The sequence below is a fragment of the Lagenorhynchus albirostris genome, chromosome 10, assembly GCF_949774975.1.
Source record: "Lagenorhynchus albirostris chromosome 10, mLagAlb1.1, whole genome shotgun sequence".
NCBI classification, from domain to species: Eukaryota; Metazoa; Chordata; class Mammalia; order Artiodactyla; family Delphinidae; genus Lagenorhynchus; species Lagenorhynchus albirostris.
In genome coordinates this window covers 25,444,145-25,462,575 of record NC_083104.1, presented here as the reverse complement: position 1 = coordinate 25,462,575, position 18,431 = coordinate 25,444,145, and the positions used below count along the sequence as shown (strand labels likewise).

The window sequence follows — 18,431 nt, the reverse complement described above, 5'->3', positions numbered from 1 at the left end:
TACTGGAAACGTTAGATTCCCATTCTCCAGTGTCCGTGATTCTTTGCTGCCTTTCCTGCTGTGGCAGCAGGTTCAGGAACCATGCATCCCGAACCACACAGAGATGTATACACATGCCACACCCTCCTGGGAGTAAGTCAGGCACGTCAGCCTACAGCTGAAAAATCACACTGTCCACCTTCAGCCTCACTTAACTTAGAAAAAAAAAAATCCCCAAACAAAAAACAGGCACAATGAGAAGAATGGTATTGCCCACGGCTGCAAAAAGGTTACCTAATCCTCCCTAATTGGGAACTCTGCCCAAGGGCAGAATCATTCAATCTTAAAGGAATGCATTATCCACAAATGTAGTCCTAAACAAGAATAGCTTTCAGTGCCCTTTTTTTTTTTTAAGTTCTAGTGTTATCATTAGAATAGACATGTTTGAGTTGTGAATTTTTTCCACTGGAAAAATCATGGGACACTCAGTGATGACCTCTCTTGATCACCCTTTAATTTCTCAGAACCCAAATTTCTTCTAACCCAGGCAAAGGAAGCCTCAAAGTGGGAAGTAAGGGAGGAGAATGTGGTGGTGAAGGTCCCAGGCAGATGTTCTGCTTACAACCAACAGGTGCAGTGTGTGAAAACACTCAGTGGCTATCTGCATTCACAGGAAAGTAAAGCTAATTTATTGAAACATAACCATGGTGGGAAACCGACAGGTTCCTTCTAATGCTTTTTAGTCCAGAAATAATTAAACACAATTAGCAGTACTAGAAGGAAATGAATAGTAAACAATTAAAAAGACTTCGTGAGTGATTAATAAACACCAAACTCCCCATACCTCCCCAGGGTCTCTTGCTACCTTACCCCTCCCGAAGTTCCTTTAGACATGTCCAGTATTCCACAATAAAATTATTTTTTGGAAAATTATTCAATAAAAATTCTGAAACTTTCGAGAGCATATTTTTCCTTTGAATGCTAGCTAAATATTATTTGTCAAGGTCTTCCTAATTTGAAGGACAAAGATAACGATAACAATAAAAATAATCGTCGACATTTATTAAATTTTCACGATGGTGGGCAGAGCGTAAAACACTTTATTTGCATCGTTGTATTTAATTCTTACGACAACCCAAGAAAGTTGGAGTTACTGTTAACTTTGTTTTACAGATGAGGAAACAGGCTCAAAGAGGAGAGGGGACCTGCCAAAGACACCAAAATCTGAAAGTACAAGTCCTTGGATCAGACAGAGGCATCTTTCCTTAAAGCCTGTGCTGACAACCATTCAGGTATGGAATTTTCCCTCTAAGCACAGATTTTACCCAGCCCACTCCTTCTCTCCTAATCCAAGACAATGATCCACTACTACAAATGGCATAGCAATTGTGACACTTCAAGACTACACTCATCTGGAAGATAGCAAGAAGGAAAATGACTTTCATTAAAAACTCCCTTTCAGAAAAGTTCTTCTGCCCTTTTAATTTTCCTTCAGGTAAGAGCTGCCTGCCACCTCCAGGATCAATCATCGCAGCTTCACATTACCTTCCAGGAAGCTGTCTGATCAAATCATCCAGCAGTGACACCCCCTCCCCTCCACCCAGTTAAGGTAGCTTAGAGGTGTGGGCAGACTGTCTCAAGTGACACCTCTTCTGGGACTGCAATTAACCTCAACAAATGAAAATGCACAGTGTCAATCCCTTCTGACATAAATATGCTCCAGAGGTGTTTCTAGTTTGTTTCCCTCCAAGCACTACATCAAATGAAAGAGAAGAAAGCAAATTCGCAAAGGCTTCAGGGAATACTCACTGCTCCCCAGGGGCCAGTCCTCCACTGGTTTCCTCCGAGAACGTGGGTGCGGCTAGGGCTGACGCTCCTGGGGCGATAACCCTCGTTTTGGAAAGGGTGCTGAGCGAGGCCACTGTCTGGGGTCCGCTGAGGGCATGGTGACATGGAACAGTCCTGGTCGGTTTCTGGGATATAATCCGGGTCACACTCGATTTGATCGATCACGTGGTCACTGTAGTTGACACAGACCACTTGCCGGGTGGTCCTCCCTTGCCCACACGTCACGGAGCACTACATTGGACATTCAGAAAGAGAAAGGGTGGTTCAGCCAGTCGCTCAGGCCCAAAATCCTGGCATCTCCCCGTCTCTTTTCTTCCCACCTCATGGTCATTTTCATGGAGAAGCCCTGTCAGCCCAGTATGCAAAATACATCCCCATCAGCCACTTCCCACCATCTCTGCCATCACCTCCCTAGTCCAGGCCACCGCCTTCCCTTGCCAGGACTATGGCAGTGGCCTTTCAGCTGGGCTCTTGTTTGTAATCTTGACACCTTCCTCCCAACCCAAGCCTGTTATCCACATATCATAAACCATGACCCTTGCAAACTATAGTCAGATCATGTCATTCACCTAGTGACTTCCCAATTCACTGTGAATAATGTCCACAGTCCTTACCTTGACCTAGTAGGTCCTTCATGATGTGGCCACTGGCTACCTTTTTTTTTTTTTTTTTTTTTTGCGGTACGCGGGCCTCTCACTGTTGTGGCCTCTCCCGTTGCGGAGCACAGGCTCCAGACGCGCAGGCTCAGCGGCCATGGCTCTTGGACTCAGCCGCTCCGCGGCATGTGGGATCTTCCCGGACCGGGGCACGAACCCGTGTCCCCTGCATCGGCAGGCGGACTCTCAACCACTGCGCCACCAGGGAAGCCCTGGCTACCTTTTTGACACATCTCTTATCACTCTCCACACTGCACTCCAGCCCCACGGGCCTTATGGATGCTTTCTGAGCAGGCCAAGAACACCCCCGTCTGAGGGTCTTTGCAGCTGCTCTACTTTCTGCTGTACAACACGGATATCCATGTGGTTCACTGCTTCACTCCATGTAAGCCCTGCTCAATGCAATGTGAGGCCTTTTCTGACCACCTTGTCTAAAAGCACATCACCCCTTTCTCTCTGCCATTACTGTGTTTGACCTTTTTTCTGGTATGTATCAGTATCTGGTGCTATATCGTATAGTTATACCTTTATTTGCTCATTGACTGGAATTGCCATCGGAATGATCTTCATAAAGGCAAGGACTTTCTTATTTGTCAGTCACTGCTCTTTCTAAATACCTGGTGAGTAGACAGATGGATCTGATAGATGTACATGTGTACGTTTGGAAGCTCAGGGCGTGAGAGTGAGATTATCTACCATTTACTGAGCACCTTCTTTGTTCTAAGCGTTTAACAGATAGAATCTCAAATAATCCTTACAACAGCCTTATAAGGTGGATATTCTTTTTGGCCTATTTTAAGAGCAGAAGAAACTGAGGTTCAAGGACTAACACCAGACTGCTCAAGGTCATGCAGCCAGTTAATGTCAATGTCTGGATTTTTACACAGCTCTCTCTGAATCCAGCTCTCACATTTCATATATGTATTATGGTATTTATTGAGATATTCATCTCCATTCTCTTCACCTGTCCTAAGCTCTGTATTTCCTGGACTTGGGAGCTTTTGCAAGGCAGAAAGCAGGAGTTACCTGAACACAAAGGTTTTTCTACTTTTTTTTTTTTTTCTACTTTTATAAAAGTCCACAGGTGGTTCCTTGTGTGCACAGGAGGCTGGGTCCCCAGCACCGCCTGAGGGTTCCTACTTCTCTCTCTCGGCAGGGAAGCCAGAGGCACAGGACTTGAAGGGACCACGGGATGCAGGAGGCACCCAGATGCAAGTTGAGGCCCTGCCCTTACTCCCCCCACTTCTCCCTGCTACTTCTGGTACTCCACAAGCCTACTACATTCTAATGTGACTTGGCTCAGTTAAGACTGCATTTTCCAACCAGCCCAACAGGATGTGGGCTTAAGGGGTTGTAAGTTGATTTACACATTTTTAAAAAATGTGCATTTCTTGCACATCTGGCTAAGATTCATACCAGCTGCACATACGCGGAGAAGAATATCTCACAACCAAGTCCAATTCTAAAACAGTGCCCGCTGACCTTGGGGACCCACGACTAGTCATCCTCCTTACAGCTCCCCCAGTCCTCTCCCAATTCCAAAGAATTCACTTGCTTACCGGGTTCCAGTCCAGAGCCTTCCACCGCCCACAGGGGGTCACAGAACATTCCTCCTTTGCCACTGGTCTAGGGAGGGTTGCACAGGCACTCTCGTCAGCCACAGAGCCATCCTCGTCCCGACAGCTGACATATCTCATCCGGGTACCTTTTCCACAAGTGGCTGAGCACTGGGTGTTGGAATAAAACAATGCAGAAATGTTATCTGAAACAGTCACTCACTGGATAGAAACCTACTTTCTCAAGTCGTGTCAGAGAACGTCTGCCTTCCCTCCCACCCTCTCTACTTCTTCCGTTCTTACTGGCGTCCAAGACCCAAATCGCCACTGGGTCCTTGGAGCACTGTGTGTGCTTCTCCTTGCTTCCGGGGCAGCGGGGGGAGGGTGACAAGATGGTAATTCACAGTCCTAGACGCGGACGGGAAGAAAAAGCCAAAGTTACCTTTCAGTCATGGCGTATACAAATATAAGGACAAAGAATTCTAAGATCTCAGACTTCTGGGTGATTTGGGGCAAGTCACGTGACACCTCTCAGCCCCAACTACAAATTCAACTGTGAAATGGGATATAATCTGAGTCCCTTTGTAGGTGCCTTAATACAAAACCACATTTATTTACCTGTTTGTGTGAAGAAGATATTGTAAAATGACACACAATTTAGCAAAGAGCAGCATACCCTTTTAACATGATTAACTGTTAATGTTTTGAAACATTCTGCAGGCCAATTTCTGCTTCTACATTTCAATTCACTTCTTAATCAGATTTTGCTAACCATGAACTTGCTTTCTGAGTGTACCCGCAGATAGTTCCTGAGGCCCCGAAGAAGGTCAACTCTAGATACAAGAGGTATATTCAATATCACAAAGCCTAGAATTTATATCACACCCCTCAATCACTCAGAGGCAATTCCTATGATGGACGGAGGTTATCCATGCGTAGGTAATATTCCCAGATTTCCAAATGGGAAATCAGAAGTACACACCTGTTCACAATCATTCCCAGCCTCAGTGGTTATCAAATGTTCTTGGATTAAATACATACCCATTAAATGCCCAGGATGCCCGGGCACAGTGCAAAGTGCTGGAGGCTCAGTGCTGAAGTGACTTTAGGAAGTTTACCAACTGAACAGGAAATTCTGTTATTTGGTTCAGACCTTGCCTATTCCTCTGCCTGGGTCCAAAGAATGGCACAGGGAACTTGTCGCACAGTGAAAAATTTATTCACATGCTGCAGCTGCAAGAGCTGCCCTATAGTCAGTCCATGGATATTACTGAATAACTTAGAAACGTATGTTGTGAATCTCTAAGGGAGTCGCTAAGACCTTACTTTCTGCGTGTTTAGATGTCGCAGCTACTTCCCAGGCATTTATCATGCAGTGGGTTGGAACATTTCAATAAAAAAAATAAAGATGACACAAGTCACAAGCGGTGTTTCGTTAACTGATCAGCAATGACAGCATGAACAACACTGCCATATTCATTTCCTTTCTTGAGACTCTGCATCCATCAACAACACATGTTGCCAAGTAGCAGACTGAGGGCACTCAGAGCCGAGGCAGTACAGTGGCCAGATGGGGCCTCAGAGCATAACTTCTGGGTGTAGTCTGGGTTCAAATCCTGTCTTCTGCAATTAGCAAAGCTGATCTGCAAACCCCAGTCTTCTCTTTACATATTCTCCTCACACAAATGATGCCAAAATCAAGGTCTACATGGAATAGTGTGCTGGTGAATGATTACCAACTAGCTCTCTCGAGAAACAAGGCGTGCTTATGCGTGTGTACAGATATGTATGTGTATATACATATATACATACACACATATTACATGCACCTGTGCATGTATATATATGCTTGTTTATTATAAGTTTTTCTGATATAGAGAATGTGTAGCATAAAATTTACAAATAACAATAAAATATACAATTCTTTAATTTAAATTTCATAGAGCCATTGATTCTTACAGAACACGTTTGTTGTTTTTGCTGAACTCTTGAATCTGTGCCTGAGCGATGGTTGTCGTTGCTGGACAAGTGTAGTTCTGACATGAATGTCAGTTGATATTTTGTTTACATTTAAGAGTATCGTGAAAGAGAAACAATGAAGATGTATGTCAGAACTTCGCTCACTCACCCAATGACGATGTATGTCAGAACTTCGCTCACTCACCCAATGACATGAACAATTTCTGTGCTGAACCAGCAAATAATTTTCAAGTACCAGAAAAATATTTCCTTATTTTTTTATGCTGTTTACAACATAACAGCTGCAGACACAAGACTTTTAAAAGTTTAGTCTGCATTATTAACATTTGTTCCCTCACTTTTTTGAGTCTAAACAATCAATACAACAATCAATTAAACTCTGAATTACAGCATCTACTGATTTCTGTGGTGTAAGTACTCTCACCATGGCCAATTTCAAGCTACCAACTTGATATCAATGAACACAGAGTTAAAAAGGGATGTGTTCACCACTGCACAGTATTTCCACCATGCAAATATGTACAAATGTAATGTAAATGAGAGTGAACTACAGGAAAATAATTAGAAAGGGAAAAGTGAGTATTTCTCAACTTAATTTTTAATATCATCTATTTATTTATAGGTTTTTATTTTCAATTTTTAATAATGACTGAATTTAACAACCAGCTTGCAAATTTCTGAAAATTTACCAACCATCGCTTGTGAGCTAGAACAAGCCAGCTCCAGCACATGCAGCCTGAACATATGATACTATTTGCCAAACCCTACATTGAAATCATTAAAAAAATCTGAGTTCAAGAAAACCAGCCCAAAGAGTCAAACTCTGCCACCCAATAAGAATCCGAATCAAGCCTACATACAATTCCAATAAGCAGAGAACAAAACTGGTACATCAAAATATTAGATCCAGAATGTAACAAATAAGTAAATCCAGAACAATTTAGTTAGTCTACTGTTTCCTCTACCTACATACTTAACTATGAAAGGACTTCAGTTTTGACTGAGCTCCTGGGAAGTTTTGGCATCAGTGTCCAAAGCCAATAACTGATTTTGACAAAGGAAATTTACCTGGGTATCAGTTGGTCTAGTTGCTGCATTGCAGTCATTGTCATCCACCACTGACATGTATGTCCCAATGATGCATTTCACTGCTCTTAGCTGGTATCCCTGTCCACAAGTGACACTGCACTGGGGGAAAGAAATAAAACAGAAAGGATATACAATCTAGCCAATGTTCTCTTTCCCTAACTTTACCTATAACATTCTACAAGAGAAAAAATATTTCCATCACAGTGGGCCAGATGGCTGGCACTCAAAGATATTACGTAAAAGCAGGTAATCCTACTCTGTACAAATTATACTAATCGATTATCAAGATATTACATGGAATTATTTCTGCCTCCCATTGGAATTATGTTTGTAGGAGTTCAGTTCCTTGACTGTGAACCCCTGGAAGGAGGGGAGTACATTTCAATCATTTTTACATCTTTTACACTCTACCTAGCAGAATGCTGTGGCTAAAATAGGTACTTTATATAGTTATTTGACTTCTGGAAAATTTTCCTAAAGCAATTATCAGAGTTCGCATGAATATTTTTGTATAAGAATGGTCTTTGCAATATTATTTATAAAAGGCAAAATATTAAAAACCACTTAACTAGGCAAGAACCAAAAGTCAATTAAATGCACCATGGCAAACAGATCATAAGGAAAATGTAGCCACTAAGCCTAATTGTTAGACTTAAAAAGCATCTAAAAAACAATAAGTAGAGGGAGTGACGTCATGGAAATGGCAGTTCAGGAAGCTCCAAGAGTTGATTCCTCCACTGCAGCAACGATTAAGCTGGCAAAAAATGGCAGAATCTTTTTTAACTCTGGAAGCTAATCAAACACTTAAAGCAACTAGGTGAGTGCTTACTGACAAATTTCAGTAGGAAAGTGTTGAGATAGTTTTGCTGATTGCCCCCCTGCCATATTACACGTTCCTCTCAAATGCACATGGAACATTCTCCAGTACAGACCATATATTAGGCCACAAAACAAGTCTTAATAAATTTTAAAACCCTGAAATCCCACAAAGTATCATCTCTGGCCACAAGTAGGAAGAAATAACAGGAGGAAAACTGAAAGATTCACACATATGTGCAAATAAAACAACAGAGTCTTAAATAACCAGTGGATCAAAGAGGAAATCACAAAGGAAATTAGAAAGTACTTTCAGATGAATGTAATCAAAAATAAAACATAAAATTTACGTTTTAATAAATATAAAGATGCAGCAAAAGCAGTGCTCAGAGGGAAATTTGTCTGTAAACATGTATATTATTAAAAAAAAAAGATCTCAAATCAATAACCTAACTTTACCCCTTAAGGAACTAGAAAAAGAACAAACTAAACTCAAAACTAGCAGAAGGAAAAAAAAAAAAGACTAGAATAGGAAAACAACAGAATCAACAAAACTAGAAGTTGGCTCTATAAAAAGATCAACAAAATTTATAAATCTTTACCTAGACTGACTAAAACGAGAGAAGACGCAAACAACTAAAATCAGAAATGAAAGCAAGGGCACTGCTGCTGACTCTACAGCAATAAAAAAGGATAATGAAAGTACGGTGAACAATTATATGCCAACATGTTAGACAATCTAGATGAAACACACAAATTTCCAAACACATACTAATTACCCAGAAACACAAAAAATCACAAAACGTGACTTAAAAAGAAACAGAAAGTTTGAACAGACCTATAAGAAGTAAAAATATTGACTCAGTAATCAAAGACTTCTTAATAAAGAAAAGTCCAGGACCAGATGGCTTCACTGGTGAATTCTACCAAACATTTATAGGAGAATTAAGTACTATGCACAATAGCCAAAAGGTGCAAACAACCCAAATGTCTGTAGAGGGATAAATGGATGAACAAATTACGGTATATCCATACATGGAATATTATGCAGCCATAAAAAGGAATGAGGTACATATGTGTGCTACAACATGGATGAACCTTAAAAACATCATGCTATGTGAAAGAAGCTGGAGACACAAACAGTCACGTATTGTATGATTCCATTTGTACGAAATACTTAGAATAAGTAAATCCATGGAGGTAGAAAGCAGATTGTTGGCTGCAGGGGTGAAGGGGAAATGGGGAGTAACTGCTTAATGAGTATTTTGGGGTGACAAAAACGTTTTGGAACTAGATAGAGGTGGTGGTTGTACAACATTCTGAATGTACTAAATGCCACTGATTTGTTCACTTTAAAATGGTTAATTTTGTTTCGTGAGTTTTACTTCAATTAACAAAAAATTGATGAAATACAATCCTATTTTTAGTTTTTAAAACATAAGAAGACAATCATAAATGTATTAACTCTGCAGTGTAGAGCTAGGAGTGTGGTTTTCTTCTTTTTGCTAAATTACTTTTTGCAAAACTTCTCTTATGAACATGCGTTATTCTTCAATATTTTAAGAAAGTCTGTTGCCCTGAATTGCATGTTCAGTCAAAGGAGGGACAGATTTCTGGCTAGGACTGACCTGGTATAAACACACATAAAAAAATAGGCCTTTTAGTTCTAAAAGCTGTTATATTCAAATCTTAACAGTGGACCTGAGCTGTGCTCTCCTTCTGCTATTATTTACAAGAGCTAGCAGATATGGACAAAAAGGAGGCAAGATCTGGGGCATGAGTGGACTCCCCCTGTTTATTAAGTGTGATCAAACATGATCAACCATTCTGACCAAGGATCCTGTGTAATGGAGAGGAAGAGTGCCAATGTAAACGGTAGAAATTGTAAGGGTGTAGTAATAAAGCTGCTCTCATTTACTGCACGTATGTTGGAAATGAAGACGTAAGCTAGGGAAGAGGCTGTGGCTGGACAGGGTGGAGGGAGAGTCATTCTTAAAGAGATTACACAAGTGACAGCAAGCAGCTGCTTTGCTTCTCTTGGGAACGTGGAGTGCTACTTAAATAGTACCCAAACGCTTTTGCTTCTATATTAGGAAAGACTTAATTCCAAGAGTAGTGGCTTCTTAAATGCAAGCCCAAGGGAGACTTTCACTCTCTCCTTTAAGAACAGTTCAAATGACTGTGAAACCTACACTGGGGGCTTGGAAAAGATTCTTTCAAAGAGAGATGATTCCTGTAACCTTTGATCTAATTAATTCTGTTTGAAAAGTCTGAATAATTTATGAGAGGTGAACGTAGGAATCATGACACTGGGAGCCAAAACATCCCTTCCAAATCCCAGTCCAGACCCTCCTGCCAAAGACACTGGCGCTGGATCACATTCTGTAACAGACCCACAGCTGCACGCTAGTAGATAACATCAGCCAGGCACGAGATCTGTTGTGAATTTGTTCAAATTCGTGTGTGCTCAAGCTACAGTTTTAACCCAAGGGCGAAGACATGCACGTGGGTCTGGAAAAGGAATAATCAGCTCCAGGAGGCCAAGCGGCAACCCTCAGAAGTGGGGCAAAATGGTTGCAGAGTTTCCATCACTTGGCGCCACGGAGGTGCAGTGCGTGCCACATGCCATGGTGGTTAAATCCCGGCCGCTGGAACGTCCCTCTGCAGGCCCGCTCCAGATAAGAAGGAAAGAATGTAGTTAAGAACTTTATCATTCAAAATACCTGTCCCCAGGGACCTGCCTGCCAGGACGCACATTCTGGCTGCTGACAGGTCTGCATGGAGGCTGGCTTGGTCTCAGAGTCACAGATTCTATCGTTTAATCGATCTTCGCCAAACTGACACCAGACCTGGCGGTGCTTATGCCCTTTTCCGCAGGTGACCAAGCACTGTAATAAAAGGTACAGCCAGTCAGGGTCATTTCTGAACAATGTACTGTGGTTCCCGGGGATTAGTCATTGATTAACAGGACCAGGTGTGCTCTTTTCCCACAGCAATTCCTCTCAGTCGTTGCAATTTGTAAATACATCAAGGTTCAAGCTTTTCACGCATTCACTCATTCGTTCATTCATTCTGTATTTATCCAGGCTCTGGGACAGTTTCAAGTACAGAATAAACTTAACACAGCATCATGCTGTGAAATCCTGAAAAACAGCATTCATGGTTTGGTAGCATAAGAGTTAAGGGTGGGGAATTTACGAGTCAGACTAACCTAGTTTTTAATCCTAATACTGTTTTTTAATCAGCTGTGGATACTAAGTGATCTCCCTGTACTTCAATTTTCTCATCGGTACAGTGGGGAATACCATAATGCCTACTGCCAGGAATTGTGAAAACTAAATAAGAAAAATCCAAGTGAAGTATTTAGCACATGCTCATTCAATTAGTCTTAAATATAATCTAAATAAATAAGTAACATCATTATTACCTACTTTCATTGTAGAAAACTTGAGAAATACAGAAAGACATAAAAGAGAAAACTATAATGATCCCCAAATCTCACTACCTACCTAGGGATAATTATTATTAAAATTTTGCTGTTTTCTTCCCAGTCTTTTTAGCTATGGAATGTTGGATCATACTGAATATATACTTTCATATCTCCCACTTCCATTTCATTAAGTATTTTTGCAAAGGTCTGTTACTTAAGCTAGTATTAGCTATCTAAGTAGAACTTAAACCCAATACCTTCTTTCATCTTTTTTTTTTTTTTAACTAAATACTAGAATTGAAGCTAAGGCCACGTAGTTAACATAGAACATAAGAACTAGGTTTGTTGTTAATTTGTCCAGGAGTCAGACACTGTTAATCACATGCACTGTTACTTGTCTGCCATTTCAGAGGCGTTAATAGTATTCTTTTACGATTCAGATTTTATTTAATGTTGAAAGTAAACAGTTAATATTGCACTCACACGGATGAGATAAGGGAATGGATGCAGAAGCTGTAGCAGGGAAATACCTCTTTCGCCACATTCCTGACTTGGCCCATAAATAAGGCAATTTCTGTTCCCCTGCCACTTGCTCCCCTGAAGAAAGGTGGAGGGAGGCACTTGCTCGGTGAGAAGCTCACCAGGAAATACTGACTCTGTCTATAAAAGCGAGTTGCTGTCCTCGGGCCACCTATGCTACACAATGGAGGGTTAGCCTTATGCTTCATCGGGTAAGGGACAAGCAAAGCATACATCTGGAATACTCAGCCTGCTACTTTCTCTTTTTCCCAAGTTTTCCACTAGCAACTAGATGGGTAATCAAATAGGTCACTCACTGGGGTCTAATTCTCTTATTTCAAAGGTAAGAAATCAGGGAATCTTATTTTTGACTTCAGATCGAAGCCAATGCAGCTTTATAATTAATAAAGAAAGCCCTGATATCCTTTATAGCAACTTAGCCAGGGCTCAAGGGGGAGGGAAGGTGAGGAGCTGGAGCTTCAAAAATCACTAACAGGGCTTCCCTGGTGGCGCTAGTGGTTGAGAGTCCGCCTGCCGATGCAGGGGACACGGGTTCGTGCCCTGGTGCGGGAAGATCCCACATGCCGCAGAGCGGCTGGGCCCGTGAGCCATGGCCGCTGAGCCTGTGTGTCCAGAGCCTGTGCTCCACAACGGGAGAGGCCACAACAGTGAGAGGCCCGCGTACCGCAAAAAAAAAAAAAAAAAAAAAAGAGGAGAAAAAAATCACCAAAAGAAGCTACTACGGTGGGTAATCCAGATAAACCCACTGTGACTCTGAGGTCACCAGTGGACCAGTCATGCCCAGTGAAGACAGTCATGGGGCAGGTGGGAGACTGGAGTTGTTTCCTCAAGAGGAGGTGGGAGAAAGGTGTAGCTGGTCTAGCCTTGAACCGACCTGGGGGACACTCAGAATTGAGTATCGGAGATGAGCTGGGGGAAATAGCAGCCTTTCCATCTCACCTCTGACCAGTCTCCTGATTTCCACTGTGGACAAGGGAACTCGTTGCACTTCTGAATGGTGACTTTCTCTTGATGCGTGCATTTGCTATCATCAAGTACGTCATTACGGGTGTTGACACAAATAGCCCTTCTCCTCTGGCTTCCACCATCACAGCTTTTAGAACACTGAAAGGACAAAACAAATGAAATAAAATTATTGCTGAGTTTCTCATCAAGCATGCTCAAGATACTGGCTAGGCTGGCTTGTCTCTTCCAGTCCTTAAGAAACAACCAACCAACAAAGCCTGGTCAATTCTAGTTGTTATTTTAGTCATGTTGATCATGTTACCAATTTATTTACCAGGTTTATACTGGTCAATATTAGCAAACTGGCAAAGGAAAACAAAACTGGACATAGTTTGTGGGATATGAAAAAAGTGTTCTGTTGAGTTGTCCCACCACTCCCAATTTTCCACATGCCATGCTCACATCAGACATTACAAATCAATCATGGTACTCTTCTGCAGTTTTAATGGGGGCAGCCATTATAAATCAATCATGGTACTCTAAATGGGATTTCTCAATGCAGCTCTGCAAGGAGCCATCATCAGCTAATCAGACTTACTCCAAGAAGAAGACTCTCTGAGTGAGAACCAACTTACTTCAGTCCAAGCAGAATAGCGCCAGCCACCAGTGTTACATTCTCCTGAGCATTTTTCCCGGTTGCTTGGTTTGGGGTGACTGCTGCAAAAACTGTCATCAACCTTCTCGGTCTTCCCATCTAGCCTGCTGTATCTGGCACAGTAGATGCCTAATGTGCGGTAACCCAAGCCACACTGGGCACTACATTCACTCCTGCTAGCCACATGCCACCTATGCATAAACAACGGGGAGAAACCAACATTTCTATTAAATATATATGTCTTATTGAGATTCGACTGGTGGAAGAGTTGAGCTCTGTTTTCTTCCTTAACTCAAATACCATGAAACGTAAAGCCACAGTCAGTTACTGAAATCCAATTTAAAACCAGCATTTCCATGTATTTTTCATGGCTGCCAATGTACACGTAAGTCACAGAGTGATAGTCAGTGGTTCTGTGTTTGTGAAGATTCTCCCCTGATACAGTCAATGTGAAATTCAAGTAACCAAAAAAAAAAAAAAAAAAAAAAACCATTGGAATTCAGCAGAGCAAAAAACGTAATTTTATATTTAAAAGGTTCATGCGACCCAGCCTTTCATTTGTCAAGGAGGCTGCTTTAACAGGGAATCACTGTTGGAAACAATCCCTACGAAACCTCCTTTACGTGGGCCTGTGCTGGAAAATGCTCAGTGAACATCCTGTGAATTAATAAAGGAATGGATAATTTGGACTATAATTGTGAATTTCAAGTATGCTAAACTGTGTACATTATTATCTGTGAATAAAGACTATAAGTTGCTTGAAGGCATAGACCGTAGTCTATATAACTCAATTACAATTTTTTTTTTTTTGGCTGTTTAGCATCTTAGTTGTGGCACGCGGGATCTTTGTTGTGGCACACGGGATCTTTCATTGTGGCACGTGGGCTTCAGAGTGGGCGGGCTCAGTAGTTGCGGCACATGGGCTTAGTTGCCCAGCAGCATGTGGGATCTTTTTTTTTTTTTTTTTTTTTTTTTGCGGTATGCGGGCCTCTCACTGCTGTGGCCTCTCCCGCCGCGGAGCACAGGCTCCGGACGCACACGCTCAGCGGCCATGGCTCACGGGCGCAGCCGCTCCACAGCATGTGGGATCCTCCCAGACCGGGGCACGAACCCGCGTCCCCTGCAACGGCAGGCGGACTCTCAACCAGTGTGCCACCAGGGAAGCCCAGCATGTGGGATCTTAGTTCTCTGACCAGGGATCGAACCCAAGTCCCCTGCATCAGAAGGCGGATTCTTAACCACTGGACCACCACGGAAGTCCCACAATTTTTTTTTTTAAAGACTAATTTTTTTTAGAGCAGTTTTAGGTCCACGACAAAACCGAGAGGAAGGTACAGAGATTTCCCACATACCCCTGCCCTCACATATGCAGAGCCTCCCCATCGGCAGCACTCCCCACCAGAGTGGGACATCTGTTACAACTGATGAACCTACGTTGTCACATCATCATCAACTAAAGTCTATAGTTTACATTAGAGTTCACTCTTGATGTTATATATTCTATGGGTTTAGACACATGCTTAGTGAATATATATCCACCATTACAGTATCACACAGACGTGAAACTCCTCTGTGCTCCACCTATTCATCCCTTCCGGTCCCACGATTATTCACTTTTAAAAGTAGATATGAATCTAACAAATTTTTGTCAACTTTATATCCCTAGTACCTATAAGACTTTTTTGGCACACAGTAGGGGCTCAGTATGCACTGATAAATCAAGTGGTTCTTTTAATGCTCCAGCAGTGGAGCTAGAGCTTAAAAAAGAAAAAAAAATGCTTAAAATGAATAGAATAGTCTAAAAAATGAGCTTGAAACGTGTTTCGTTGATCAAACTTAGCAATCCCAAAAGGATGATTTCTTTATAATCTTCATTTGAATTTGCTCTTGATCGTTAATTCTCTCCTGCTCATAAACTCCGTGACTTGCCAAATACCAATGTCCTAAAAGTTCTCCCTTCTACACTCAGGAAGAGAAGAAGAGCACTGGACACAAGCTTATCTTGGAATTTCTCACAAATGCTCAAAAGTAGGTCAGAGTTGACCCACTCCTACATTTGGCATGTAAAGTGGGCTACTGAGATTTTCCATGGGAGTGACATAGTATTTGGAGGATTTATTTCTAACCGGAACATGTTACATGGGGATTGTAAAACAGTGCTTTATCTCATCCTGTCAAAGTTTAATCTGGGCAAACTCTCACTTCCCTAAGGAAGTGAGGCAAAAAATGTGGACCAATTCAACAGAGGCATCTGGAACTTTCATCCACCCTTTGATTCTCAGCTACCTTCTCTTTGCCTTCATCATCATTTCCTCGTGGAAGGGTTATTTTCCATCCTGGATAAGGGAGCCAGGAATCCTGCCCCCTACAAGCGCACCAGCAGCTTGGGCTGGAAAAGTGTACCAGAGTTTTCCTGATATTCACACAATCCCCAGAACCCAGGCAGAGAACGTGGCGTAGTCTGTGAAAAGGTCACAGCACTGCTTTAGGAAAGTTCTCAAAATGCTATCACTTAACTTCACTTATTATCACACTGGAAAGTCATCTCACCTTCAGTGTTCTGAATTCATTCATTCATGTCATGTAACAATTGTAATGTGTTACTATATTGCAGAAAAGCAAAGTGTCTGTTAATAAGTGGAAAACAGAAAAGAATGTGTGTCTCCAGTGGGTGTGTGGAGCATTGTGGCATTAAATAATTTGGGGAACTACTGATTTAAGCAAGTTCCTCTATTGCAGAACTTCTCAGGGCCTTCAGAATGTTAATCTGAATTACAAATCTTCACATAGTGGAGAAGACAGTCAGTAATACTTCTCATACATACTGGTTTGCCGTGGATCATCCTGTTCAACTAGCATTCCATAAAAATGTTTTGGGAAAAACTGTTGTAGAGTTTGAGCAACCAGTATTAATCTTCTCTCCAATCTTTCAGTTTTGCACAAAGATACTTGGCAATTATTAGTATAAATCATAAAAACAGCCACTGTCAAGTTGACAGAGAGAAGACAGACAGTAATGCCTTCTTTGGGCTCAGTTTCTGCCTTTGCCTGTTTTTTCAGTAAACAACTTTATTCTTCCAACAATCTGTAAACGCCAGTAAGATATGAGCTTCAATGCTGACATATAAACACAAACTTCTAGGGACTTCCCTGGGGGTCCAGGGGTTAGGACTCTGTGCTCGCACTGCCGAGGGCCAGGGTTCAATCCCTGGTTGGGGAACTAAGATCCCACAAGCTGTGCAGTGCAATCAATCAATCAGTAAGATCTTCTACTTAATTTCAGACATGAGCATGCACCTGTCTAGTTATGGAGGCTTTAAAAACTAATCCTAAACTTCCCCTTTTATTCTTTTTATTTCTAAATTCTCCCCCACAAGGTCTGTCACTTCTACCATAGACACGTCTACCAAAAGGCATGGCTAAAATTCCTTCACTTTCTTTTCTTTAATCAGCCAGAGGTGCTATCATCACCCAAGCCGGTTCCCTGAGCTACTGTCCTCCTTTGGTATCAGCAGAGTTTAAGGTGTTTTTTTTTTTCTTTTTTTATGTTAAGTATAAAAAAAAGCAGGTGGCTTTCTCCAAATGGGGAATTTAGAATAGTACCTTTGATATACCTACTATATGAAATGCAAAGACTTTAAGACCTGACTTTATTTACCTAGTTATTGTGAAATGAGTTTTAATAAAAATCAGAATCAGAAAGTGCAAATACAAGCTCAACACTTATTAGCTAAGTGACTCCAGGCAGGACACTTAACCTCACAGAGGCTCAGCTTCCTTATCTGTGAAATGGGGGCAAGTAGGATCCATTTCATAGGGCTACTAGGAGGATTCAATGAGACAAGGCATGTGTAGCATTTAACACACATGACAGGTACTCACAAAAAGTAGCTGCTGCTATTATTATTATTATTACCCTTGGTATTTTATTGTCTAACCAAGTTCTGAGTAGCATGTAACTCCACGTAAACCATTAATACAAAGTGAAAAGAAATCCAGTTGATATCTTCATAATTCTACATAAAAGTATCATGGATCCAAGGCTACCTTTCAATGCATTCACTTTGTACAATTTGCTTAATTTTTGTTCTCCGTCAGAAAGCTTCCAATGCAGGAGAAACTCTGGAGAACATCCAATTCGCCAGCATCATCACCAACTAATGGCAGCTTATTTTAGAATCTGATTGAAGTGAAAAATATTAGTTTCTCAAAGAAACAGTTCAAACACAATCTCCACCTCAACTTGGTGCTCCTTGCATAAACTTTAAACAGGGTTCTTCAAAAATCCTTTTTTTTTTTTTATGGTCATGTTCTATTACTTGCGGTTCTTTGTACAAACCCGCCTTCCTTGGGATTATAAGAGCATGCTCAGTGCTGCAGGCAGGTGTTCCACAATATCTGCACTGATCCTTTGAGACTCTACCGGCCCCAGCTGGATTCAGTCAGTGGGGAAGTGAAATCTAAGGGAATGCAAGTAGGGCGGGCAACAGACATGGAGCAGAAAACTCCTCAGAGTTATTCCTTTTCACCAAGAGAAATGGAAATGCTTGATAATTCTCTATTCACTCGCCATTTCTTGCCTCAGATTTCAGATTTTTCTTAAATATAGAACTGTTTGCATATCCAGATATCTCTATAGAAATTTTCTTCTAGTTCCCTCCGTAACTCTACATTAGTGCGTTGCAACTTTCACGTATGTAAAAGTTCTCACACTGGGTGATAAACACTGTGGGTGGATACAGAGCATTATGGGTACCTTGATGGACGAGGTTACCTCTTTTCTGTTGCCTTTCCAAACAAACTTTTGCATTTGACGTAACGCCCTCATAATAACACCTATGCAGCGAGTTGTGAGGGTCAAATGAGAACGTTTTTTGGCAAGTGCCATACTCTAGTAGTTGTTTATAATTCTCAGGAGAAGAACCAGAAATCTGCAG

At 41.6% G+C, this 18,431-nt stretch overlaps 1 protein-coding gene across 2 annotated transcripts in view; it reads right to left on the bottom strand.

Annotated features, from left to right (window-relative positions):
* Positions 1-18,431, bottom strand: part of ADAMTS9 (ADAM metallopeptidase with thrombospondin type 1 motif 9) — a 223,826-nt gene that overhangs the window by 138,422 nt on the left and 66,973 nt on the right. For both annotated transcript variants that reach the window (XR_009542735.1, XM_060161420.1), the window contains 7 exons: positions 13,475-13,685; positions 12,834-12,998; positions 10,648-10,812; positions 7,088-7,207; positions 4,343-4,447; positions 4,043-4,210; positions 1,789-2,058 (listed from right to left, as the gene is read on the bottom strand). Coding sequence is in view for 1 of the 2 variants with exons in the window: in XM_060161420.1 (XP_060017403.1) it covers positions 1,789-2,058; positions 4,043-4,210; positions 4,343-4,447; positions 7,088-7,207; positions 10,648-10,812; positions 12,834-12,998; positions 13,475-13,685 (1,204 nt within the window). In the remaining variant the exon portion in view is untranslated. The remainder of the gene's footprint in view (positions 1-1,788; positions 2,059-4,042; positions 4,211-4,342; positions 4,448-7,087; positions 7,208-10,647; positions 10,813-12,833; positions 12,999-13,474; positions 13,686-18,431) is intronic.